Genomic DNA, 27,665 nt, shown 5'->3' with positions numbered 1-27,665 from the left:
TAAAAAAGCAGTGCTTTGCCTCGATTCTGGTAAGAATACAATACATTTAAGAAAGACTTTTTAAATTCCATTCCTAAGTGTATAAGACATCAAACCGTTTATTAAGCAAACAAAACGCAAATAGTCATGCTTGAAGAGAATCCATAGCAAACACTTTAATCGAAAAACCGAAAACAAACCCTCACAAACTCATAATTATATCATCATGGAGTACAACCAAAGCAGCAGGAGGTCCACTCCCTCTAATCAACAATTAATTAGTGTTCCGTGAAGAAAATCCTCCTTCCCATGACGCCACTCGTCACGGAAGCAGAAACCCCAAGGTTACCGAGACCCATTAGGCAGAAAACTATCGGAAAAGAAAACCCGGAAAGATCTGGAGACAGTTGACTTTTTGCGTAATTGATCGTTAACCTTCATCGGCAGACCAGCTGAACGACAATCGTTTCACACCGGACCAGGCGTCTCCACCGTATACAGCTGATGCCGGACCAGGCGTCTCCATCGAATGTACAGCCACTGCCATAATAATGATGTTCACGTGACATTATAAAAGTTAGCATTCACCGCATCGACCTAGCCTAGCAGTACAATAGAAAGTATGACATTCAATTCAGGGGCTAGCATAACTGTGACGTATAATAGCAAGATCACAATAGCTGAAACCTTTTGCCCATAAGGTATTGAAGAAACATTTATGAATTTCCTGTATGGTATGAACTTCTGCAGCAGAATAACTGTACGTAGTTAATGACGTGACTAGCATTTGGTGTTGTTTAAAAAAAGCGATCCACTACAACCGAAGATTCCTGATTGATGATGCAGTTGTGGCGGTGCACCACGAAGCGGAAAAGCAATCAATCTTGCTGTTTATTTGACTTGCACTTCGTGCTAAGAGTTTAAGGAAAGCAAGCACTGTGTGTTCCACTCAGTTTTATAAAACGGGGAAACTTAACACATCGCTCGTATCAGAATTTCAAGAAGCACTCTAATGGGGACGTCCCAGCCAGCTCTTTCAAATCCTTTGTTACGGTTTTTGGAAGATGATGGATATGTTGATATATTTTTCTTTCTGCTTAACAGCTACCTGAAACATACTTTTCTAATAGAACTGTAGAATAATAAACTACATATAAAACAACATACACGTGTAAATCAGTAATCGGTAAAAGCTTGCAATATAAAGCTCGCGATGTGTATCAGAACTATATCAAATTAACGCCCTATTAGCTTATCAGATCATACCAACCCCAATAAGGATGGCGATGAAATCTAATCTAAATATTTTAATAACTCTACCATCTCATGCACATCCTAATCCTTTCCAAAGCTCTTCTAATCCTTGACATGTAAACCCATCTCATGAATACCTCTTCTAATGGTAAACGTCTACTTTTCTTCTCTTCCTATTTTCTCCTCCCGCAGAACAAGGTAGCCTTACGATCGTTCGGCGAACCAACAGCAGAAAAAATACCAACGTCCAGCAGCAGCTCCAGTATCAGGAAGCGTTGGACGAGTCGGAGTACCAGCAGCAGCCGCCGCCATACGGTAACGACTCTGGTGCCGAAGGTAGTGGTGGTGGAAGAGGAGGAGGTGGAGGCGGAGGTGGAGGGGGTGGCGGTGGCGGTACGGAGGCCGAGTACGGTCAGCAGCATCCGCCCCTGTCCGAGTCGGAACTCGCCTTCGTCAACAGTCAGCTAAGTCGGGAGCTCGAGAGCATGCAACCGACGTCCGGGACCGTGAGTGTCGTCGCGAATCGTACCGAATCGACGACCGGGGATGAGCTGGACAATGTGGACCTAGCAACAGACAACCTGCCGGCTGTCGATACACCAGATGCATGTGATAAGGCCGCAGTCAGGTGAGTTAGAACGAGCTGTTTGTTGAGGGGAGGGACGTTCAACCCGGTACGCAAACAGAAGGATAGTGAATGTTTTCGTAAATGATTAAGGTTTTAGAAAATATTTGCTAAACCTGTTACTTTTCAACGGCGCGGATTAGGTTAGGGACAAAAAAAAGCCTGCTGGGGTTTGAAGCTTAAAAAATGAAAGGACACAGGTCAAACTTTGATAGAAACAAGAACACATATATAGTTAGAAATAGTTGTGTGTTTTTGGAGCGGCTCGATGGTATATTTGATTTACTAACACGAACGGATAGGTATCAAATCCCATTCGGAACAGTCTACACGTACCAAACAAATAGTTAAAAATATTTTCAATCCACTGAAAGGAATTATCCAAAATATTTCGATTTAGTTTAATTGGCAGTATGAAACCGTATTACAAATATTTAACAGGCGATTCCTTCAGTCTTAGGATCGGTCAGAGCCATGCTCAGTTCGAACCTTACTTTCAATAAGCATACTGCTAAAATATTTCCACCCAATCCGGAATAAGCTAACAGCACTTTCTGCTTATTACTTTCCAATGGCTGTCTGTCTGAGTCTACAGGCCACGAGTTGATTGACAATCACAGAATAAGGTCATCTGATAAATAGTTCAATCTGTTAGTCGCTGCTGAGGTTTGCTTTGAGCCTTTCCGATTGTTGATGGCATCTGCAACAAAAACATTGTTCGTCATAGAACATCACTTCCCTCTGAGGCTGTTGACTGTAGAGTTTATCTTAGAATATCAGTCATCAAAAAAGCCTCGCTTTTTCCATTTTCTAACACTATAATTCTTTAATCGAATTTCGGTGACTTTTTTACTAATGCTGCTCCAAATCAAATAAAGATTTTGTAACTTTACTGGATAATCTTTTCCCGTCCAGTCTTCCTCATTTTTGATAGAAAAGTCATGAGCGTAAATTAGACTCTATTAAGCACACAAACAATTTAACGACAATCATAAATTAACCTAAATCGACAATGTTTTTTTCCCCATTCTCTCATTTCAGACTACGATGTCTGCTGCGGCAACTGCAGCGCGGCGAAATTTCCGCCGAGCTGCTGCAGAAAAACCTTCATTACGCCGCGCGCGTACTTGAAGCCGTTTTTATCGACGAGACAAAGTAAGTATGAAACCATTCGTCAGCCTACCGGACCTTCAGCGTCCGTATCATACGCAACAGGGAAAAAAATAAGTTGATAACGGAAGCATTTAATATGTAAAACGGTCATGCTTTCGTGGAAGGAAGCGGTTTTTTGCATTCCTTAAAAAGCAGCAAAGATTCTTCAAAATGTATCGCGCTTAATGATTGTAGCATCTTGAAACTACAGTGAATTTTAGCAACGCAAATTTAGTTTGAAATTTGGTACCGTTGTTCGATCTACCATTTTGCTAACGCTAAGGAGTGCAATCATCCCAAAAAAAGCGGGTTCAAATCAGTTTCAGTGTTTTTTCACCTATTTTCCCACCCGAATTCAATACAATGTTTATCAAATTTACAGAGTTCTATTACAAACGCAAACACCCTGTAAACTCAGCAAAACAATTGAATATTTTAATTTAATTTTACCACCCCGAACAGCAGCACGGGAGCTGTGAAACTCGCGCCGTACTGATGCATAAGGTCCTTAACAACCTTGTAGCTCAAAGTCGCCTAGTCGATTCATCACCTCATCTCCTCTAAGCTTCCTTGGCGTGGTAATCAAATTTGCACACCACATGAATTTGGCAAATGGTGCACATTTTGCAAAATCCAATTTACGCCGCGCCCGTTTGCAAGATTTTATCATCCCTCTCACACACACGGACACCAAACACCAGATAAAGCTGATGCTGAGCTTTATTTGCAGCTAGCATTACGGTGCTGGATAACAATAAAAAACACACACACCACGTATTGCCATCGTCAGCTAAAGCTGTTCCTAAAATTAATGACACCGGTCGGCTAATTCCCTCGCGAGAGTACCCCCGGGTTTGCCAGAAATAGCAACGCCAGGAACATTAGGATTGGTAGAATCCACTTCAATTTGATAAGTAAATATCACCATCAATTGCCATGATTCGCGGGTGGTTTGGCGGTGAGGTCGGGCGGTCCAGAAGATGCAAACCGGAGATGTCGATAAAAATACACTCACACTGGGACAGGAAGCCGGACCGGTTTGCCATTGCGTTTGTCGGTTGTGGCACACGCAACAATGGATAACATCACGCGCCACAAAAGGCTAATGGAGATCGTCTCGTTTGGCCAAAAAAAAAGGACAAAGAATCATCGAGCCACAGCATGCAATATTCCCCATCGTTCCTTGCAGATTGTCCGCACCCGTCACCTAAACCGGGGCAGATGAACAATCCAATTCTGTTGAAACAATTTTAACATCAACCTACCCGATGTTTCCGATGCTCGTGTCGTCCTGATGCGATGTAATGTAATTTTACCTAGCTCAAGCATTTGCCTCCCTGCTGGATTTCTGGCTTCGGCTCGGGCCCTGGAGTTGACAGACAATCCCACCCGGTCGTCCCACTCGCTCCACCCCAACAGCGCTGTCAGCGACTCCGAGCAGGCGAGCGAGCATTTATTTTCATTTAAAAATCATTCTCTCTAACTGTTATTGTTTCATTCGCTTCCACACTCAGTTGCTGTCGAAACGTTGATGTGATCGGACGTGTTTTCTCTTGCGCGCGCGACTCACGAGTGATACTGTGTGTGTTTGTGTGTGTTAGTTAGCGATATTGCTACTCCTCTATTCCTAGCGAAATCCCCCTTTTTTTTTTTTTTTTTTAACGTCACAGTGCACGCAAAACGACAGATTCTGAGAAAGTCAAACAATCCCAATGACGGGCCCGTCGGCGGCCGCAGCTATGTTCCCCCCACTCTCTACTATAGAGCAGAGGGGGAGAACGTTGCCATTGTATATGGATAGAAACGGCGAGTACGGAGAAAAACGGTTTTTGCTGTTACGTACAGTGGGGGAAAAAACCCTTCCCGCGAATCCATGGATACTGAGCGACACGATTAAACGTGCAATTGGTAAAATTGTTACTGGCCGACCGTTGGATTCCAAAACATTCCTGCTGGAAACACGATCAGAAAAAGTGTTTACCGAACTGCAGAAGATCAATTCCTTGATGAACGGCGACAAGATCTCAATTACACCACATCCTACACTGAACGCCGTAAAGTTTGTGTTTACGTGCAGCTCGATTGGCGCCTTAAAATCAGAAGAGATAATAGAACATATGGGAGCAGAAGGTATCACCGACGTATACAGATTCACAAAAAGAGTGAATGGCCAAATTGTGCAAACAAATGCATATGTGGTGACTATGCAAGCAGTGGCAATTCCGGAATATGTGTACATCGGGCTAGAGAAGATAAAAACAAGGGTTTATTATCCCCGACCTATGCGCTGCAACAGATGCCTCCGATTTGGCCATACTACGAAAAACTGCGCAAACAAAGAAATCTGTGCTAATTGCGGACAAGATGCCCACGGTCACTGCACAGTGTCACCAACGTGCGTTAATTGTAACGAACATCACAACACTTTTGACAAAAAATGTCCACACTACACCAAAGAAGCGGAGATTATAAAAATTAAAACCGACAACAACTGCTCCTTCCGCGAGGCTAGATTAGCATACGAACAAAACACGCATAAGCAAATGTCAAACAGTTTTGCTCAACAAAGAATCGCTGCAGCCCAAGCAATAGACCCGAAAGATAAAATTATAGAAAATCTCACTCAAACTGTTAACCTACTGAAAGACCAGATTGCTGTTCTCACAAAAACCATTGAAAAATTCACTCAAACAAAACAGAACAAAACTGAATGCCAAAACCTCATCTCGGACTCAGATACAGAAGACACCGCAGGTAACACAATTATCACAAATAAAAATAACAAACCATCCACCTTCAAGCATCCATTGACATCCTCTAGCGAAGAACTCTCGGCCAAAAAGACAAGGAAAGGACATCGTAAATAGAAACAAAAAAAAAAAAAAAAACAATTCATTAACCTAATCATCGCATCAGCAAATCTTTTTTAGCCTAAAATTTTAATCATGACAGCACAATCTACAAATAATTCTATCAGGACAATTTTTCCAGATGAAACTAAACTTGTTTTGAATTGGAATATACGTAGCTTCTCAAAAAATTTAGATGAATTAAAAATATTAATAAACAAACATGAGCCGAAAATAATAACATTACAAGAAGCCTACACAAACCCTATTCTGCTCAATAGAACACCACTAAGCAGTTATCATTGGATAACTAACAATTCCCCTATCACATCCCACAGCACCTGCATGGGAATCCACAAAAGCATACCTTACACAAGAATTCGCATTAAAACTTCCATACCTTCAGTATGCACTCACATTAGAAGCCCAATAGAGTTAAATATCCTAAGTGTTTACTTATCGCCAAATTATAATAATAACATTGTAACAGAGCTGAACAACCTCCTTGCAAAAATTCCAAATCCTATCCTCATTATTGGAGATTTAAACGCACAAAACACACAGTGGGGTTGTTCCCAAACCAACAAACGAGGCACAGACATCCATAACATTTTACAACAAAATCAAATATTTCCTCTCCATAATAACCTACCTACCCGTATCGATCCTTCGACCGGTCAAATGAGCTCTATAGATCATTGTGCTACATCGGATAACATAGCATCGAGGTTTGTTCTCACTGTTGAAAATGACCTCTATGGCAGTGACCACTTCCCACTTACAGTTAAACTTAATCCTACTAATCTATACAACAATTTTCCTTCCTTCCGTCCTCGTTGGAAGTACGACATGGCGGATTGGTCAAAATATAAACAAATATTGAACAATATTCCGTGGAGCAGGATGGAGGTAAATGAACATAGATTCATTGATATAATCCTAGAGGCTGCTTCCCAAAGCATTCCTAAAAGCAGTGGGAAAATTCCCAAAAAATACGTTCCCTGGTGGAATGAGGAAGTTGCTGAAGCAATAAAAACTCGTAGGAAGTACCTAAGAAAGCTCAGGAAATTGTCAACCTCGATCACTAACGACCATATCCAACCAGCAATATTACAAAAATACAAAGAAGCAAATAAACAAGCCAAGTTATTAATAGCTAAATCAAAACAAAATAGCTGGGAAAAATTCATACAAGAAATCGATCCGTCCATATCCTCAAAGGAAATGTGGCGGCGAATAAACATTTTGAACGGCAAGAAATCCAACACAAATTTCCCTTCCCTACTCAACCCTGAAAATCCTATTAATGACTCAGTTGCCATAGCGGAAGAATTCTCAAAACATTTTCAATCCATATCTTCGAGTCATAGTTATTCCGACAAGTTTTTAAAGCACAAAAGAGCTATGGAACGGAAAAAAACATCCTTTCTAACATCCCAAGATTTACAATACAACAAACTATTTTCAATAAAAGAACTTTCTCATGCACTTAGCAAATGTAATGGAAAGTCTGCCGGACCAGATGGAGTGGGATACCCATTACTTCAACATCTACCCAGTGGTGCTTTAGAATATCTCCTCCAAATTTATAACAACATATGGTGCACAGGTAAAATCCCGCTGCACTGGAAAAACAGTTATATAATTCCTATTCCCAAACCACTTAAATCACCTTTTAACGTTGACAGCTACCGGCCAATCTCTTTATTAAACTGTATTTCTAAAATTCTCGAACGTATAGTTAACAGAAGACTCTGTCATGAACTAGAATCTAAAAACTTACTCCATAAAAACCAACACGCTTTCCGCAGCGGTCACGGTACGGAAACATATTTCGCCACACTAGAAAACATATTGACAACCGCAAAGAACAATAATAAACACATAGACCTAGCCATTGTTGACCTTGCCAAGGCTTATGACTTGACTTGGCGACATGGCATTTTACATCAATTGGAAAGATGGGGCTTCCAAGGAAATTTACCTATCTTTATACAAAACTTTTTAGAAAACCGTACCTTTAGGATTAGTATTGGCAATACATTTTCGCAAATCAAACACTTAGAAAATGGAGTTCCGCAAGGTGCTATCCTTTCTCCCACCCTTTTCCTTATTAGTATCGAGTCCCTTTTCACACATGTCCCTAATAATATCACCCCCCTCATATATGCAGACGACATTCTATTAATTTCCTCGGATGTCTCTTCCAGTAAATCGAGAAAGGCTCTCCAAACTGGCATAAATAATCTAAAAAAATGGTGTGATTCAACAGGTTTCCAAATAGCACCAGAAAAATGCAAAATCTTACGAATTTGTAAAACCCAGAAGACAAAAAATCTTAAGAAGATTTCAATAGAAAACAGCATTATTCCGAACGTTAATCAAGCTAAAATCTTAGGAATTACTCTCGACTCAAAACTATCATTCAAACCACATCTGAAAAATATCAAAACATCCTCTACATCGTACATAAATGTCTTCAAAATGATAGGATATGGAAAAATCAGGGCATCTCGTCTCATAATGATTCGATTGATTAATGGATGGCTTCTCCCAAAAATTTTGTTCGGAATAGAACTTATTAGTTTAGAGTTTGACGGTATTAATAATATTTTAGCTCCTATCTACCATTCAGCTATAAGATGCGCCACCGGTGCATTCATTACTAGCCCTATAAAATCACTTATATGTGAAAGTGGTCTTCTTCCTTTTCCACAGATAATAACACTCCGTTTGATAGGCACGGCTTTACGCAATTTAGAGAAAAGAGTAGAATGCCCGAATTTAATTCAGAGAGCAAAAGACATGTTTAAAAGGACCACTAATCATCTCCTACCAGATATTCTAAAAATAACTAGAAATTCGGAACGCCCATGGTTCCAGAACTCACATAAAATAGACTGGACTATTTACGATCAACTTAGACAAAACAATAAACAAGCATACCAAATTTCAATAGAGCATATCAACAGTAAATATTTCAACCATCACAAAATTTACACCGACGGGTCAATCTATATGAACTCCGCAGGGTGTGGCATTTACTCTGATAATTCTAGTTGCGCGATAAAACTTCCTGACTACTCATCAATTTTTTCAGCTGAGGCCACTGCTATTTATATAGCAGCAGATGAAAACATTGATCCAGACAGACCTACCGTAATTTTCTCCGACAGTGCAAGTGTATTAGCTGCAGTAGAACATGGTCGTTCAAAAGATCCCCATATTCAGGCAATAGATGCAATAGACCATGCTAAAAACATTTCCTTCTGTTGGATCCCAAGCCATACTGGTATAATAGGCAATGAAAAAGCAGATAGACTGGCAAATGAAGGTCGACAATTACCAACTGACAACTCCCCTCCTATCTCTAAGAGGGATGCACTAAAACAATGCAAATATTTAATAGAAAAATCATGGCAGAGAGCTTGGAATAAGGAAATAGACAACCTGTTGAGATCAGTAAAAGTAACAATCCAACCTTGGAAAGATCCAGATAACAACAAAGATCAAAAGATATTATCCAGATTACGGATTGGACACACAAATCTAACCCATAGCCACCTATTAGCTAAAGCACCAGCGCCACTTTGCCAGTATTGTGGAACCCAAGTCACTATACATCATATCCTAACGGAATGCCGAGGATATGAAAGGGAGCGACACCACCTTAAGTTAAATTCCAATATTGACTGCATTTTAGGACCAGATTCTAAAGAAGAGAAAAAAGTATTGAAATTTTTAAGAAAAACAAACTTATACAACCAAATATAATTAAGCCGGTAAAAAAAGGGGGAAAAAAAAATATAATAACAATAATAAAGAAACACACTCAACATTAGAGAGGAAAACTAAACAATGTGGTGAATTCGACTACTGCAGTAGTCTGTCGTCCACAACACAAAAAAGGACTGAGTTACCTCAACAACTCAAGTACAAACTTAGAAAAAGATTCAACTATTGAAAATAGTCTGATACTTCTAAAGTCGAAAGGAATGGGACACCTTAACGTCTCAGTAACCCTCTCACACAACCTATCCAACATTCCAATTCCTTCAACATCCACAATCCCAGTAAAAGAGACGAAAGAGACCCAAGTGGTCCAAAATCTCTATAATATTTAAACAACAACAACATTCGCTTCCACTCAACGGTGTGGCGTGACGGAAAAGTCTCTACCAGAGAGAGAGAGAGAGAGCGAGCGAGAGGTCAACCGAACAAAAGGCATGAGCTGCAAGTCTTTTCCTCCATCTACACGAAGAACATGGAGAGCACTTCGTTGGGTTTTGCCGTCGTTTTTTTTTGTTCTTCTTCGCCTGTACACACCCCGGATGGCTTGCTACCGGCTTTGATGCTTTGACATGTAATTTGTGTGAAATGTATGAGTGACATAATGTCCCCACTGAAATGCCAGGACGGTCCTGGTGCGACACAGCCAAACGGAACAGTATTAGAGTGATGATGGTGTAGCAGTCATACATTAGCAGTACATTTATCCGAGCTAGACGCGAGTAAAGCTTGTACCGTAACGCTTTTGTTCTTTAGCATTGAAACGCATTTTGAACCCATTTTTTTGGAAAGATTGCTCTATTAGCTGCTAGAAAACTGATCCATTGCAGAAGTTGCGTTGAGAACTATCAAACTACCCTATTCCAGCCATAAGCTAAAAGTCTAACATGCGCAGTATCAGGAGAGGGAAATATTTTCATCGTCTCTAACTAAGCCAACTAATTAAAATTATCAACCCGATCTGCTGGCTGGTAGATCCTCTTCGACAAACTTATCATTTTACAAAACAAATCCCAACCACGCGTCAACAAGGTTGCTAATCGAAATTGAATTGTTTTCTATCCAAACCAACCGCTCCGTCAAACCCACCGTGGGCCATTTCTGCGTACATGGCCGACGCGAATAATTAAATTGCGTTTGCGATTTTTGCTTCGAAATATTACGAAAAACAAAACCTACCACCACTGCCTCTGATTCGAAACAAACCACACAAAAATACAATTAAATCACACAATCGAAAACAAAATGGTGATTGGTTACAACAAATCCACCATAAAAAAAAAACAATCGGTAACCCCTTTTGGCCATCTGCCCGGTACTATCCTCCGGCTTAACACGACCAGTCAGGATGGTGGAGGTACCGGAGGAGGCAGCGGTGGTGGTGGTGGTGGTGGCGGTGCTAACAACGCTGGTGGAGGCGGTAGTGGCGGCACGGGCGGTACCAGCGGCACGGCACCAAATGTCAACGCGAGCGGCAAGGAGCCACACCAGCGGGGAGCAACGACATCCGCTCCGCCAACGCACGGCGGTCCTACGGGACCACCGGTCAACAAAGGTGTCATACAGAGGCGACGCTTACGGGCTCCAGTGTGGGCTCGGTCCATGTACGGCAATACGAACGGCAATCGTTCATGCTCCCTCTCTAACTTTAACTCCCTTTGATTTTGTTCGAACCGTAGTATACTGACCTTTGGTTTGAGTTTTTCAAGTCTATTACTAACACGCACACACTTTTTTTTCCTTGTGTTTAACACCAATTAAAAAATCGGTTTTTATTTTGCACTTTTTGATTTTTTGGATAAGTTTTTTCCTGCTAGTAACTATTATAAATTTTAGTCAAGTTCTGTCTTTTCCTGTTCTTCTTTCTTTATCTTTCACATCGAACCTACAATGACTTGACGAGACGAGTTCGTTTGCCCGTAATATTATGAAAAGAAATTACTATCAATTAAACTGGACTCTACTAACTTTCCCTTGATTTGATGAAGCAAGTCTTTCTTCACCTTCCGATCCTACAACAATACCTCAATCGACCCCGGAAGTACGTCTCTCACTTACTGCTTCGCATTACCATTTTTACCAACTATTCCGGACGCTTTCCAGGCGAACTGGAAGAAGCGAAGTTCTCGCACAATAAAACTCCCTCCGCGTGCGCGCGCGCTATATACTGCTTCAGTTGTGCAAACTTTTAATTAATCTCGAAATGTCATCTTCCCAGCGAAACTTCCCGGCGCACCTTTGTGCCGCTCGAAATATGCTAAATGGTACTCTTCTTTTTTTTTTGCTTCCTTCTTCGATGAACAACGGCACCATGGGAATCGAAGTAACTACGCTGGATGATCCTCAATGTCCCGAGACATCTTTTGTATCGCTAGCCCGGTTAAGGATTTTCAGCAACTTTTGTTGCTAGTCAGGAATATGCCTCCACGTTTTTTTCGCGATGTGATCGGTGCTGAAAATGATGGTCCCGATAAGTCTGTTTTGGCGTAGGAAGGTTAAAGAAACAACACTCTTTTGCGATGATTGGAATGATCATTTAAGGTTTGCAAAGATTTGATCAACCAAAGGTGAAAATGAGGAGGAGTAAAAGTTTGGACGAATATGATACATAGGAGAAGAAAAGCATATTTACTCCTTTCAACTCTCCATAAAAAAGGATTCGTTCGTTATTCCTTATTATGATTTAAATTAGAGAGTGGGCACAGTGGTAAAAAAGAGAGGAGGAACTTTTGTTTGAAAGTTTTGATATTCTTTAATTAGTTTTAATTAGTTTCATGATCAGGTTTTTTGAAGGTTGGCTTAGGGTTAGAGTTAGTTAAAATCAAATCACATTACTTGATTTGTTCGCTTTATTACAGGATGTTTCGTATAAACATGAGGTGTATTATATTTTCGACTTCGACTTTAACAAAACCATTTTCAACTAATAACCCCCATAAATGTCGACAGATCTGCGTGCTATAAATTCACCATCGCCGAGATGTCGTTCTCATGCCCAATGAAGCATTAAATTATTGATTCCATGCGTCTACTGTCAACAATCAGGACGATGAATAAATCTTCATCATGTTCCAACGGCGCCTGCGGCCACATTCGTACGGCATCCCGTCCCTTTGCATCTTTCCCTAAGCAACTACACCCGCCTTAAACACAAACTCAACTCCAAAAACCGACCTAACCGAACTGGAAGGTTTAAGAATTTTGGGTTCGAAAATGTTCACAAAAACACACACTCAGCTACGCACAGCTGAGCCCATATAGTGGTGGAACCGAAACACCATCTTGCTGATTCGAAGGGATCGGGCAACCTTTCCGAGCGCTGTCCTCCGGGCTGTTCGTAGAGTCGAATCCAAATTTGCGTTCGCCTCGTAATCGAAGACAAATAGAATCATCCAACCGGTAGCTACAGAGGCAAGGCAAAAGCGACCGAACAGAAGTGAATTAAATTTAACTTCTTAATGAAGTGTGATTGGTTTTATTTTGTTCGAGATGAGAGACGTGGAAAAGGAGTAAGAAAATCTCACCCGCCGAAGAAAGGTTGCGCCCGACACATCAGGGCATTTACCGTCCGAGCGCCGAAACCGATCGCCAACACATTCGGCAGTGGTATTTAATTTGTGAAGAAGCATATCCCTCGCCTTAGGTTTGCTTGCCCTTAAGTTAGGTTTTCGTTATGGATTTCTACGTTTTTTTTTTCCTGTTTTCCTTTATCGCCCGGAAACTTTTCTCCACTTCCAGACCGATCCATCGACAAACGTATCATCCGATAGGGTACGCACGTGGCCTGAGCGCTCCATCGAACGCTTCAACGAAAGGTTCCGAACCACGGTCCAGGTCTGTTTACGCTTCGCCGTGGCCGTATACTAGTTGTGTAGTGTTGTTCGGTATCCAATTTGCTCCGTTGCCTTGCAGCGCGTACGGATATGCATATGGCCATCCGATTTCGAAACAATCGAAAACTTTTGCAAAGCCCCCCCAGGAAGACAGGGGGTGGTTTCCGACCAGCCGGAAAAGGTTATCGATGTTTGGTTTTTCCCGTTGCCTTATTGTTTATTGTGGTTTGAAGTTTTTGATGCCGAAATCATTTCCCAAAAACCAATCAATCGGTGTCTGGAAGCGGGTTTAGGTTTGATTTTCGTAACGCAAGTTTAGTATCGGAACAATTGTAGCCATTTGTAGATTCAATGTCGTAAAGCAACAGAATGAAATTTTATTAGTAGTCTTCAATGTTTTCGAACGTTTGCTATAACGTCGTTCCATAGCTACGCATCGTGCGGAAATGGAAATAAATCCATACACAGGACAGACGTGACACGGTTCGAATTTCACTGTCCAAGCATTAGCAGCACTCGATGTTTGATATGGTTGTGCCAAGTTTGCCGAAAGTAGCACATTCCGATTGCACAATATTTCCAATCCATTATCCATAGACCATCGTTCCGAATGCTTTTTCACCACCACTACGTGCATAGTTCTGATGCTAAAGCATCGACAGCGAGCCGAGAGAGCGAATATGGTCTACACTATTAAATCGCTGATGCTTGCACAAATCCAATCAAATACTGCACCCCGTAGGTTGCACACGTACCAGGCACACGCACACAGGGGCACGCACGCACTGCACTGACAACAAACACGGCCTGCCAAGTTGGACAGTATTTGGGCAGAGAAACGCTTGGTGCAAATATTTACACTGCGCGGTGGCTTTTCACGATCGTAATTTATGTCCAAAACGGTGGGCGAAAGGGTGCAGCCAGAGGGGGTTATGTTTATGGTACGATGCGGCCGGTCTTGTGCATTCCGTGTGGCAGTAGAAACTATATCGTGCATACACTCGACCGTGGCAAATTTTGGGTGAGTGCACGATGGCCGAGTGCTCGTTAAGAGCAGCCTCTCAGCCGAATGTTCATTGTTGATAATGAAATGATAAGTTATGATTTTTATGGCTTATTTTTTCCTCGGCAGTTACTATCGGTTTTATTGTTGAAAGTCCTATAGTTTACTTTAAGCCAGTTAAAAATGATGCTCTTGTTGAAAATATATAATTATAATTTATTGATAAGCCTAACCTACAACTACATCTAAACTAACTAAACCTAACGTTAAAAAACCCTAATTTTATAATAGCTCTAAGTATCGCAATCTAGATGTTCACTGTTTGGCGTTCCGAGAGAGAAGAACGTGCAGCTTTACTCGCTTCGAACGCGTACCTTCAACTCTATCACTCTAACTCTGCTGGTCTTATACCAGTTATACCAGCAGCAACGCTATACGTTAAGTGCGCGTGATTATACCACATAATTCGTCCCCGGGGCGAAAGACGGACGTCCTCGGACGTATTCCTAAGCGGCTTTAGTTCTTTTGATCTTATTTTTATGCCTCTTAACATGTTTTGAGTTCTCGAAAGTCCTATCTTTTACATTTTGTGCTGTAGTTATTTTAGCTCTTTCATCTAATTTTTTCCTGATATTCGGTTTAACATAAACGTGCTGGCCTTCCTGTATCAAAGGTGGTTCTTCTTTGTTATTGTTTCCTTTCATTTGTTTTTGCCTTGATAGTTCAATTTTCGTTTTCACCTGGCTAAATAGTTTCTCTGCTAGTTCTTTTATTACAATAGGATTTGTATGATTCAATTGATTAAACAATATTTCATTTGGAGTGTAGTCTGTTGCAGTATGAACTGTTGCGTTGTACAACGAAATCGATATGGCGATAATATCTGGCGTATTCATGTTCAAAAACTTGTGTTTGTTCGTGTTGTAGATTTCTATTATTGTTGAGTGCGTTTTTTCTACCTGTCCGTTACTTTCTGAGGATGATGCGTATGTAAGAGTAACGCCTAAACTGCTCAAGAACTGTTTTAGCTGTATGGATCTGAACGTCGTTTCATGATCAGTAACTATTTGTCTTGGGATTCCAAAATTACTGAAATATTTTGCCAGTGCACTTTTAACGTCTATCAAGTTTTTCGTTTCTATAGGAATCATTTGAGCGAATTTCGAAAACGCATCTACTAACGAAAGGAAACTATTCGAGTTGATGGAAAAAATATCCATGTGGACACGTTCCATTGGCTTTTCTGTTGTCGGTCTCGGCGATATTTTGATGTTATATGGCCTCCGTTCGTATTTGTTTTTATTGCATACAGTACACGTGTTGACTGCGGATTTGATTTGCTCATGCATCTTGGGGAAGAAGAACGATCGCTTCATTTGGCTTTCAACTTCATTTATGCCACGGTGAGCCCTTTCGTGTTCCTTTGCTATAAGCTGGTTCTGTTCTTCAACCGACGTCACATCTTTGACTTGTGAGTGTGTCATGATCATGTAACCACAGCAACTAAAATGATTCTTGAAAGAACTTTGTATTAATGATATGATACATTTTGGAGCTAATATGGCCGTTTGTTTTCCGTTATGGTACTTCTGCAGAATATTAGTGATCGTATTTTCATCGTATTCTCTTCTTTTTATAATAATTCTTCTATAATGTGCGAACGGTGTTTCTATTAAATCTTGATGTTGATTGCCCTTTTCAAATATTATTTGGTTGCGGTAATAGTTTAAAGGCCTTTCGCTTGATTTTATATAAAAATGGTCTGACGTATCTGCTGAATGATTTGTATCAAGGGTAGTTGTGCTGTTGGCATTAATTTCATTTGGAGCCTCTATTTTTCTACTAAGAGCGTCTGCTACCACGTTTGTTCTTCCCTGCTTGTATTCGACATTGTATTGGTAATTTTCTAGCTCAAGCCTCCAATTTAGTATTCTATTGTTTTTTAAAGATGTTTTAATAAACGTGAGAGGTTTATGATCGGTAAAAAGTTTGAACTCATTCCCATAAAGATATGGTTTATATTTACGGATTGCCCAAATAATCGCGAGTGCCTCTTTTTCTATAGTAGAATAATTCGTTTCTGCCTTATTCAATGTTCTGCTAGCAAACGCAATTGGCCTCTCGATTTTGTTTTGTACTTGTGAAAGTACTGCTCCTAAAGCAAAGTTACTGGCATCCGTAGTTAGTATGAAAGGTAGATTGAAATCGGGATATGCAAGTATTTGATCTGACGCTATTATTTCTTTTAATTTGATAAAGGAATCAATGTATTCTGGGTCTTTGATATCAATTAACTGCCCTTTTTTAAGATATTTAGTTAATGGTTTTGTAATCTTTGAATAGTCTCTAATAAATCGACGATAATATCCAGATAAACCCAGAAATTGTCGGATTTGTTTTTCGTTTGAGGGCAATGGCCAGTTCAAAATTTTCTTTACTTTATCAGGGTTTGGTTTTATCCCGTCAGGAGAGATTGTATGTCCAAGAAACTCTGTTTCTCTTTTTAAGAACTCGCATTTGTCCAGCTGAATTTTTAAATTAAATTGTGCCAATCGTTCTAATACTGTTGAAACGTTTTCCAGATGGGTTTCCAAACTGTTTCCAACAATTACGATATCGTCTAAGTAAACATAACAAATTTTACCGATAAGCTCTGCTAAAATGTTGTTCATTGTGCGCTGAAATGAAGCTGGTGCATTTTTTAGCCCAAAAGGCATTCTAGTAAATTCGAAATGAGCGTAACTTGTGGAAAATGCAGTTTTTTCTTGATGATCGGGATGCATTTCGATCTGGTGGAAACCAGATTTAAGATCCAATATCGTAAAATATTGTGATTTACCCAAGCTATCCAGGATATCTTCAATTTCAGGCATAGGGAATTTATCGCTAATCGTCTTCTCATTTAGTTTCCGAAAATCGATTACAACTCTAACTTTTTGTATTCCTGATGCATCTTTTCTTTTTGGAACAACCCAAATAGGAGATGCGTAAGGACTCTTTGAAGGTTTAATTATGCCCGTTTCTAGCATTTCTTTAATTTGAGCTTCTACGTCTTGTTTGTATACGTGTGGATATCTGTAAGTTTTAGTGTACACCGGGATATCATCTTTTGTATTTATTTTGTGTTTTATTATGGTGGTACTCGTGAGTTTTTCATTATTTTTTAAAAGTACTCGATGATGTTTCAAAATGGTGTTGATAACTTGCTCTTTTTCAAAATTCGATAAATGATCAGTTCTAATTAATTGTTCAATCATACTTTTGTTTGGAATGGTATTAGAATCAAACGGAATGGGCGAAATCGTTTCAAAATTATTTACAGTTATTTTAAGCGTTGTAATTTCTGGAGGGATCTTTTTTGTTGATAACACATTAATGGTGGATTTATTGTTTAGTGAAGAATACATCCCAGGTTCTATTATTGTATCTTGATCAATTCGTTGAAAAGTTGGCACAAACCAATCTCCACTGCGATCAGTTGTTACTGTTATAGTGTGATGAAAATATTTGTCAGCATAATATTTTTTGAATTTGGTTTTTATACCTTGTATAGTGATAGTATTAGTATGGTAATTTATTACAGTATTAGTTTCGGCCATGAACTTTGAGCCTATAAGTCCATCAAAATAATTATGGAAATTGTAAATGAAATACGTTTGTGGTTTTATTTGTTTTCCTAACAATTGGCATGTCGCTTTCTTGCTCGTAGCATGATTTCCAAAAACATTCGATATTGTAGCAGAGCAATTATCCTCACAATTGGAAATAATTCCTGGTTTAAGAATATTTTCATTTGCTCCACTATCAATAAGTAACCGTATAGTTCTGTCCAAAGAGCTGTCGTAAACAGTTATGTATGGCAAAAAATTCAATGATTCTTTCAAGTCAGATTTTCTATCGAAGTGGCCCGTTGAAAATTTTGAATTATTTTCACTGTTATTCGTAGTTTCAGTGTTATTGACCGTTCTATTGTAGCTAGTGTGTTTTGTTCTCATGGAATTGTCAACATCCATTGGTTGCGGATATTGATTATCAGGCTTTTTCAAATAACCCGATTGTGCTCGTGAATAATTACCAAAATTTGGTCTGCTTTGCTGAACCTGCTTATATGGTGAACTGGGAGGTGGTTGACTGTTCATTCTATTGGAATTTACTTCCTGCGATTTAAATTTGCATAGAAAATTGTACGCATCTTCTATGTCCTTTGGGCGAGCTGCTTGAGCATAACCGAAGTATGGTTTTTTCAACCCTGCCACAAAAGCTGCCAAACCATCCTCATCGATGAACTTATTGATCACTGTCCAGTTGTCCCTATAATCTCTTTCTTGCTTTGCAATTGATTTAATATTCTGAATAATTTCTTTAGCCTGTTGGTAATACTTATGTATTGTCATTCCTTCTGTCATTGTGTGTCGCCACAATTGACACTTAAAAGTCGAAAGTTCACGCCTATCTCCAATGGCATCGATTAAAATTATTTTAATTTCATCGAAATCCTTCGGGTTACCAGCAACACAAATTGTGTCTTTTGCCTTTCCTTCGATTTTGTTGCAAACAGCTGTTACGTACACACCATACACTTCACTATTCACTCTGTCTTTGAAAAGGTTCAATGTGCTCTCAGCAGTATCAAGCCATGCGGTCAGTTGCTTTCTGTTACCGTCATAAGTAGGAAGAGATTTGATCGGATCGGGGATCCTATAAAAATCTTCAACCTTGCATGTAGTGGTAGGTTCCACGTGGTTCACTTGATGAGCCTGAGCACAAATTTGTTCCTGAGTGCATTTAATAGATTGTTCCTGAATATTAAGTCTCTCATTAATTTGAGATAGACCTAAAGTTAACTGCTTAAGTTGTTCAACAATTTGATTTTCCATCGTTACGGATTTTATGGAACTGTTAGAATCTGTTTCTGTGTCCGAATCTGACCTAACACTAGGTGAACGCCAGCTAACGTGTTGGTCAAAATGTTCTCTTTCTCTTTCGATCTCTCTCGGCATCTATTATCACGAGTGATAATACTAATGCCAATGTCCGCTCAGCCTATCTAGTAGTACTGGTTGGATGTGTGAGTGGAGAAGACTCGATGAATTGTCTCGCACCACGTGTTTATAACGAAAATAACTACAATTATAAACACTTTTTGCAATTATCGACCTATCTTGTAGTATCGAGTATGCGTTAGTAAAACTAATAAAAAAGTTTTACTTACGTGTGGTGCAGGTTATGCCGGGGGGTCCTCGAACCAAACAACGGATTCAATCCTTTAGCTGCCGGTGCAAATTGCGGGAACCACTTTAGAAAGGATTATTAATCCAATTCTATTCCACTGTTTTTAAGCACTTCCTGAACTGTCTACAGCGCCAATTATAATTTATTGATAAGCCTAACCTACAACTACATCTAAACTAACTAAACCTAACGTTAAAAAACCCTAATTTTATAATAGCTCTAAGTATCGCAATCTAGATGTTCACTGTTTGGCGTTCCGAGAGAGAAGAACGTGCAGCTTTACTCGCTTCGAACGCGTACCTTCAACTCTATCACTCTAACTCTGCTGGTCTTATACCAGTTATACCAGCAGCAACGCTATACGTTAAGTGCGCGTGATTATACCACATAATTATATGATCAAGCGTACTTTCAAAACTATGCATTATTCCAAAGCACGAATATTTCACGAAATTAACGAATTAATATGTAAGTGTTCCGTTTAATCATTACCTACATCCATTTTAAAAAAAAGGACAAAAACAAATTAAGGATTTATTTTCTTAATGATAACTTAATGTTTTTGAGGCCAATAATGGCTTAAGCCTTCTTTAGGTTTGTGTTTCAAAATTAAGGATGTGACTTCCTGTATGCTTTCCAATAGGATGAAGGGCCCGACTACCGACCTTCATATTACAGGGAATATAGATTACCCGCGACAATTTTCTGACAGTTTCCTTGTACTAAGATTTTTGTTATAGGACAAATGCCCCTCACTTCATTTAAATCACACTAAAAGCAGTTGAATTTTGAAAGCTTTCTAGATTATCTAAGTCCGGTAAGCCCTTTTACACCCGCGACATGACATCATGGACCCCGCGCATAATACAAAATTGATAACCTCAATTCACTCAACTTATCAAGCTGCAACATCAACGTTACCGTAGCCATTTAATGACCATCGGGCGTCAGATAACCATATCCTTTCGTCACGCCATCATGAAATAGCGATCATTCTGCGTTTATCCACGTGTGGCTGCGTTTCCGTGTAGCACTCTTCTGGACCGCCGTCGCATAGAAAATATTTACCCATTGATTTAAAAGTACATGATGTTTTCGTGCCAAAACGAGCCCGACCACCAAATAGGAACGGTTTGCTTTGCTGCTTTTCTGACAGCCGTTCGTTATTATTATTGAAACAAAAGGAACCTAAAAGTGCATAGAAACACCCCACCATAATAGCAATTGAAGCTTTCCACTGGGTTGTGCAATCGAGATAGCTTCCACCACCAAAGTACCTCAATTCATAACAATTATCCTGTTGTTTTTCTTTACGTTTCACATTTTATTTTTATAAACATAAAAATGAGAGCAAGAACCGCAACATTTCCCAACCGTGGATTATACAATCGCCGACATTTCACCGCGCAGCATGATGGCATAAAAACATGCCGGGACACAGAAAAACAAACATTACCCATTAATAACACCCATTTGTCGCACGGTCGAAAATCGTTGCCCATAAAAATAAATCGTGCATCAAACGAGATGGTTTTGCTGCTGCGTCATAAACATTTGCATTTGCTGGACATTATTGCGGAGGAGTGACTTATTTCCGGACAGTGTACACGTGTCTACAGGCCCATCTGTCAGTGGGCAGTTTGCGTCACACCACTAATAATCATAATCATGGCAGGAATTTGCCATTTCACGACTATTTGTCCCGTACAGCGCAGCAGAGTGCGTGATACGTTGGGCTGCGAGATTGTTAAAAATATCTCGCTTTGTGATTGTAACGCAAGAAAGTAATAATACCATAAAAAGGCGTTCGATTCTAGATTGCATAGAAATAACAGGAGCCGAAAAAGCACGCTCCCTGATCCTAATTGGCAACGGTTCGTGAAAAGCTAAAATTCCTATGAAATGCTCAAAGGAACGCATAACCTAGATTGGGACCTATTTCTGAAAACTGAGGATCACATAAACAAGCGATTCACAAAAATAGTCCATTCTCTTGAAATAATTTGATGAAAACAGTTTGGTTCAGCGCCCATTACATCGCACTCAAACCATTTGAAGCTGGAGTGCGTTGGTTGCCAACAAAAAGAAACATGTTCGTAATGTGGAACCAAATAATTTTGTTAATTGGTATCCTTGAGGGGCCCTAATGCCCTTTACGCCGGAGCAGCAATAGAAAGGACATAGGATAGCAATGGAAGTTAGAACAGAACGAGAATCAACACCAGCAATTCATTTGGACTAACAGAGCCCGAAATGGGCACTAACGAGAACCAAATTGGCATGTCCACCACTAGTATGGCGACGCTTTGATGGATTATGAAAATATTTTCACTTTCCCTTCATTTCATCGGCTAGATTTGGAGTGTGTGCCTGATGTAGCAGTACGGTCGTAATATTTGCTTTTAAATTCTTTTATGCAGAAACAGTATTGTTGCTCTTGCGTTTGGTAAATTCGCTAGACGCTTTCAGTAGTGCATTTATGAAAAAGTATGGCTGGCCTTAAGGGTCAAGTTATTCAATCTTCATTAGTAGTAAACCACTTTGAAAAAATAGTTTTCCATAAGTTTAATGAATGTCGAAGCAAAAACAAAATAGGTACTTCTGCGGAAGGAAAGTCTGGCGACTCGCGTCACGTCAGCAAACCATTTATAAACAACCATAACTTTTAATTGCTAGCAACGACATAAATCACATGAAAGACCTTTCCGTTTGTTTTGCTCTTAATTCTACTGCTCACTTGAACGAGCTTCTTGTGAATGGTTCTTAGCATAGCAGAGGAAAAAACAGTTCTAAGAAACCAACCAACTTGGTGACCTCGATGTTGACCGATTGAAGTTGATTGGATATTGGAAAAGATTATTGGAAGGAACTTTGAATTAATTAGATGGTATTTTAATTTAATATTAGAATACAACTTAAACTTTTGTTGAAATACAAGTTCTTAATGGTAATTTGCACAATTGATGTGATAAAAAGGTTATCAATACCATGTAACACGTAACATGTTTTCTATCCATTCAAGATAAAAAGGCAATGATAGTACTTGGAAAAACTTAATCTTCTTTGGAAATATTTTTCCGACGCCGATTTCGATCCTCGTACTGCATTTATCAATTGTATCGGATTTCTTCGAAAACCGTTTGTCCAGATGATTTAATTCGGATTCCTGAAATGGATTCAACTGCACGCGATTCTGTGCTGTGTGAAAAAACAACGCTTACATATCAATACAAAAATCAATCAACTAAGGATACGTAAAAAAACACTCTGACACTCGCGCTGGAAACACCAGCTGTAGAAGATGGATGAATTCCTTTTTTTCCACTTTGGAGCATCGTTGAAGTAAATGGGTAGAAAAAAAGTATAAAAGAATGCACAATCCCACTAAAATTGTTTCCTGAATAGTGGAAAATTACTAAAGCTCCATTTGACAACACAAGAAAACCGGGTTACTTTTTCAATATCTTCTTTTAATTGTAAATCTACCGCCAAAGTGTTCTTTGATGGAGTGAGCCACCAGGCGCCTCCATCAAATGATCCCGGCGGATAATCTTAAAATGATACGGGAATGCACAATCCCGCTAACATTGTTCCGTGAATGGTTGAGAATTACTGTAGCTTCATCTGAAATCACAATAATATCGAGCTCCATTTTCTAAACCATTTTTTGAACTGTAAATCTACCAGCAAAGTGTTCTTGATGGAGTGAACCACCAGGCGTCTCCATTGCCCTCAAGTGTGTTTCTATAACCACGTGTGTTTCTGAACCGGAAATTCAATCCCATACCTTTGGTTACAAAATCGTTTCACATTTTTATCATATTCACTGCTCCCTTCTTCAATTGAATATTTTCAAGATCGAACGGATTGCTTAATCCGTACGGCAAACTACATCGACCGTGTCCTTAGTCGTCACATTTTCCATTCCTTCGCTTCATCGGTTCATACCAGCGAGAAAATCGGATCTGCCCCATCGTATGCATCAAACACAAACAAGAAAAAAAACCCTAAAACGTTCTTGTAGGGCAAAGCTTTCCATTATCCTCTCCTTTGACTCTCTACCCTTCATATTTCACATACCGACCTCGGTGCCGTTCCAAACATCTCCCACATCACACACCCAAATCGCTCGTGCTGCATTCACTTCACTTCCGCTATTTCCGCATGAATTACTGCACATTCCGGAGGTCTGATTCCGGAAGGTTGCCCTGTGCGCAAAGCCGGGATACTGTCACCGTTTTGAATCAAGCATTCTGTTTGACTTGTCACCGGCAGTTGCTCGGTGCACGGTCCCCGTTGCAGCATAAAGATGCAGGGCAAATTGTATGACGAACAAGAAAGAAAAAAAAGAAAACCTTGGAAGCTTGAACACTACCGGAAAATAGCCGTACACGCTAGCTTGTAACGATGTGGCCCGATGAGCCGGGGCTGAAAACCCCGGCTAGTTTACCGTTTCCTTCATCCATTTATCCACGACACACCAGCACGCCACGCAAGAAAATGTTAAGCCGCCCGTGTCGGAAACGGGGGAAAATAAATCCTCACCACTTACATAATTTTCTGTCAAACTCAGCAGCGGATATTTTATAAGTTGCTTTGCAATGTACTGCAAAATGGGAAGGCGAAAGGAAACACAGAGACACACAAACCAGGGCAGCAAGCACCATCGTACAGACACGATTAATGCTAGTTTCATTGTACCGATGTGTGTCCTGTTAGTGGAACCCCGAACCTAAAAACAAAGCCAAAGCCAATTCGTCGCTGTATTGCATTTTAAATACAAACATCGCAAGAGTTGACATGACGGGATGAATTAATGGCGAAGGTTGTGGTAGAACGGGCACAAAGCCTCGAAAGCGGAAAAACTTTTTCCCAACCCAACTCGGGAGCAGGGCAAAAATTATGCAAGCAGGTGTTCTCATTTTTCCCCCTGCTTTTTTCACTCAAGTGACACTTTATGCATTCCATTGCAAAGTCAATTTAAACTACCGAAAGCCTCTCAGGCAATTGCTGCTACGGGTAGCAAATGCAAACATGCACACTCGAGCCAGTCGCCATTTAAATTCAATTGAATATTTAATACGAAAAATGCTCGATGTTTATTCAACCCTCCGTTTTGTTTGCCAAAACGGAATCCTCGTTGGATTTATTCAATATCAATTTGGTCGATTATTATACAATTTCTTACCTTTTGCCATTGGGGAAGCGTAATAGTTCGGACTGGGCAGTTCCTAAGCTCTCTTGGGTAAATAGGTTTGTCATCATTGTTTTCCCCCAAAACCGCTTTAGCCATTCAATTATACCTCCTTCAGCTGTCACATATTAATGATGATCGCAAGCATTTAGAGGATTTGTTCACGCAAACCATCTCGCATCGATCGCAACTATTCCGTTCCGAAATACTTTTCTAATTACGGAAGCTCCCACCACCACAGACTCAGCTTTTCACTTACTGCTAGTACTGTCCATTTGCTACCTCCCGGACAGCAGCCAGGAAAAAATAGGACATTTCCTTTGAAACCTTTCCTCACGCACACAGTTTCTCAGGCAACAACGGAATCGAAGGAAAAAGCAAATATTTGCTTGTTTGTTTATTTGTTTGCCTACTGTTTGCACTGACACGTACAGCCCTGCCGTATTTGTCCGGCTCGTGGCAACCCACGTTCGTGCACGTTAAGCCTGCCCGGCCAGGCTTAGTAGTGCGCCGCACAACGGGCACCGAGTCGGGCTAAGCGTCGAGACGTCTAATTGCACACTCGATGCTGAGCTTCCTCCTATCCATTTCCGAAAACTCGGTATCAAATGGAAGAAACTGGGAGGAAAACTAACACCAACTCTCAACGTGCCGTGGAAGGGTTGATTAATTTCTTGATATCAAACACGTTTGTGCTGATCCGGACTATGAGGTTTTGCTATGTGCTCGCTCTTTCTCTGTCTCTCTCGTCCTTCGCCTTATATCTGTTTGCTTTCATGTCGGTTAGCTACCAGCTCGTACACTGCGAACCGGCGAGGTACTCCTTTTTCCGTGCACTTGAACGTTGTAATTGTCTTAAATCACCAAGGTTTAGCTAGGGAAGCCGTCGGAGTCGGCGGATGGAGCCGAACACTTGCCCGGTGTTCAGTTTAATTGAGAATCAATTTGTACATGACACGCGGCACGGTTCTTCTATCACCGCTACAGGTGTAACTTGTTCCTTCTGGATGTTCGTCGAGTACGTTCACGAACAGTCGCAGTACCTTTCCTTTTGCGACCTAAATATACTCACCCACCAATCGATAGATGTCTTCCAAACGGTCCCGCTGTCCAAGGGGTTACATCGCTCTCTCGGGGCAAGAAATCGATCGTCCATTGCATGACTGATGTGGAAGATTCGCGTCGCATCCTTTTACCCAATAATTCCACCCATTTAAGTGGGTCTGTTTTTTTGTCCCTCGGGTTCCGTTTCACTCACACCGCTTTCATAGTGTCTTACTTTAGACCACCGATACCATTACAAAACCACAAGTTTTGTGCGTACATCACAGCAAGCGAGCGTATTCGTGTAATTACTCCGCAGCGCTTACTCGGTTTAGTAGCGCAGTGAACGTCAAAGGTGTCTCACACAAGACATTCGCGGTTAAATTAACGCGAACCGTTGCTTCGATGAGCCAGTGTTCGGGAGTGTTGTGAATTTTTTGGTCCGAAATTGCTGCACGATGTTTCGAAGACGTGAACACACGATCCGTACGGTGGATAGGCTGGAGAAAGGATTTTCCTGCTCTAGTACGATAACGGCCGCGACGACCATAACGATGAGCAAGCGGCGACATCAAGGTCCGGCATTTTGTCACGAGCACTGCCGCTCGGTAGCGATAGATCTGGTGAACTTTCTCATCCGATACCAGTACGAAAATAGGTAAGAGTGGTTTGCTGAAGGAGGTTTTACAGTGTGCCGTATTGCTTAAGCGTGCAATATTGGGAGTCTTGTTGGGGAGGACTAGAGACTGTTTCCACCAAGCCCAAGGGATAACAGGAGTTGACTGTTTAATGTTTTTCGAAGCTGCTGGAAAGGTCGATGAGTGCGTTCCGTATGTCCGTGGTGAAATTGTACAACTATTCCATCCAACAAGTCCATACTCTATTTATCCTTCAATTGAACAGTTCATGGTGCGAGTCTAGAACATTCGCTCGTTCCATTCCCGAAACCATTCCCGTACCAGTACTTGAACCGACCACACCCGGAAAGTTCGATCAGTTATCAAATATTGGAAGCGAAATCAAAAATAGGATTGGACGAGCCACGCACAGCGAGTATGAAAGTTTCATCGTACAACAACTCGCACCACTAACCCATCGAACGGAGCCGAGTTTTCAGTGCTGTGACCTACAATCGTACACCTACCATAAACACAAATCCAAAATGTCAAGTTCAATTGACAGTTCTCGCTACGTGTACTCTAGCGCTCGATTGTATTGCCTTTTGCCCGTTGCCATAGCGCTGTCATCATTCGACCTGCGGTGCTTTCTGACCGCTGAAACACGGTGATACTTTGTTTCGAGCCGCATTGTTCAAACGCGGAAAAACAGCTTCAGAGCAGAGCGGGCCCCGCGAGTGCCTTTTGAAACCGTACCAAAACAATGGTGCGTTCGCTTGCTTTGCGAAGTGGACGTTCGAGCTCCGGGGCCAGTCAGGTTTTCATTAGAAAATCATGCGCACAATTTCATTTAAATGAAAGCTCGTTAATGGAATGAATTGAGCGAGAAATTTGAAATGTGGCTTCCGGTAGAGCGTTTTGTGTGGGAATAATAATGGAGAGGATATTATTCACTTGACAAGGGCTATCGGGTTTTATTGCTATCTTTAAAAATAGATAACAATTTTCAAATGTATTGTCTAAAGAAATTTTTCGAATGTTTTTTGTTGTATTAAACTCATTTTTTAAGTAGAACACTTTAAAATAAACCAAAG

The 27,665-nt window shown here is 40.5% G+C and overlaps 2 protein-coding genes across 4 annotated transcripts in view; one reads left to right on the top strand and one right to left on the bottom strand.

Annotated features, from left to right (window-relative positions):
• LOC118509000 (calcium/calmodulin-dependent 3',5'-cyclic nucleotide phosphodiesterase 1-like) overlaps positions 1-27,665 on the top strand; it is a 161,739-nt gene that overhangs the window by 103,073 nt on the left and 31,001 nt on the right. Inside the window, exons 4-6 of one of the 2 annotated variants that reach the window (XM_036049012.1) lie at positions 1,426-1,861; positions 2,900-3,013; positions 10,992-11,252. In XM_036049012.1, coding sequence (XP_035904905.1) covers positions 1,426-1,861; positions 2,900-3,013; positions 10,992-11,252 — 811 coding nt within the window. The remainder of the gene's footprint in view (positions 1-1,425; positions 1,862-2,899; positions 3,014-10,991; positions 11,253-27,665) is intronic. The other variant, XM_036049013.1, reaches the window with a different exon arrangement.
• Positions 1-27,665, bottom strand: part of LOC118509001 (maltase 2-like) — a 60,697-nt gene that overhangs the window by 20,977 nt on the left and 12,055 nt on the right. The gene's annotated exons all lie outside the window — the stretch shown is intronic.

Source organism: Anopheles stephensi, chromosome 3, assembly GCF_013141755.1.
Source record: "Anopheles stephensi strain Indian chromosome 3, UCI_ANSTEP_V1.0, whole genome shotgun sequence".
Classification (NCBI taxonomy): Eukaryota; Metazoa; Arthropoda; class Insecta; order Diptera; family Culicidae; genus Anopheles; species Anopheles stephensi.
This window is presented reverse-complemented; position numbering and strand designations above follow the sequence as displayed.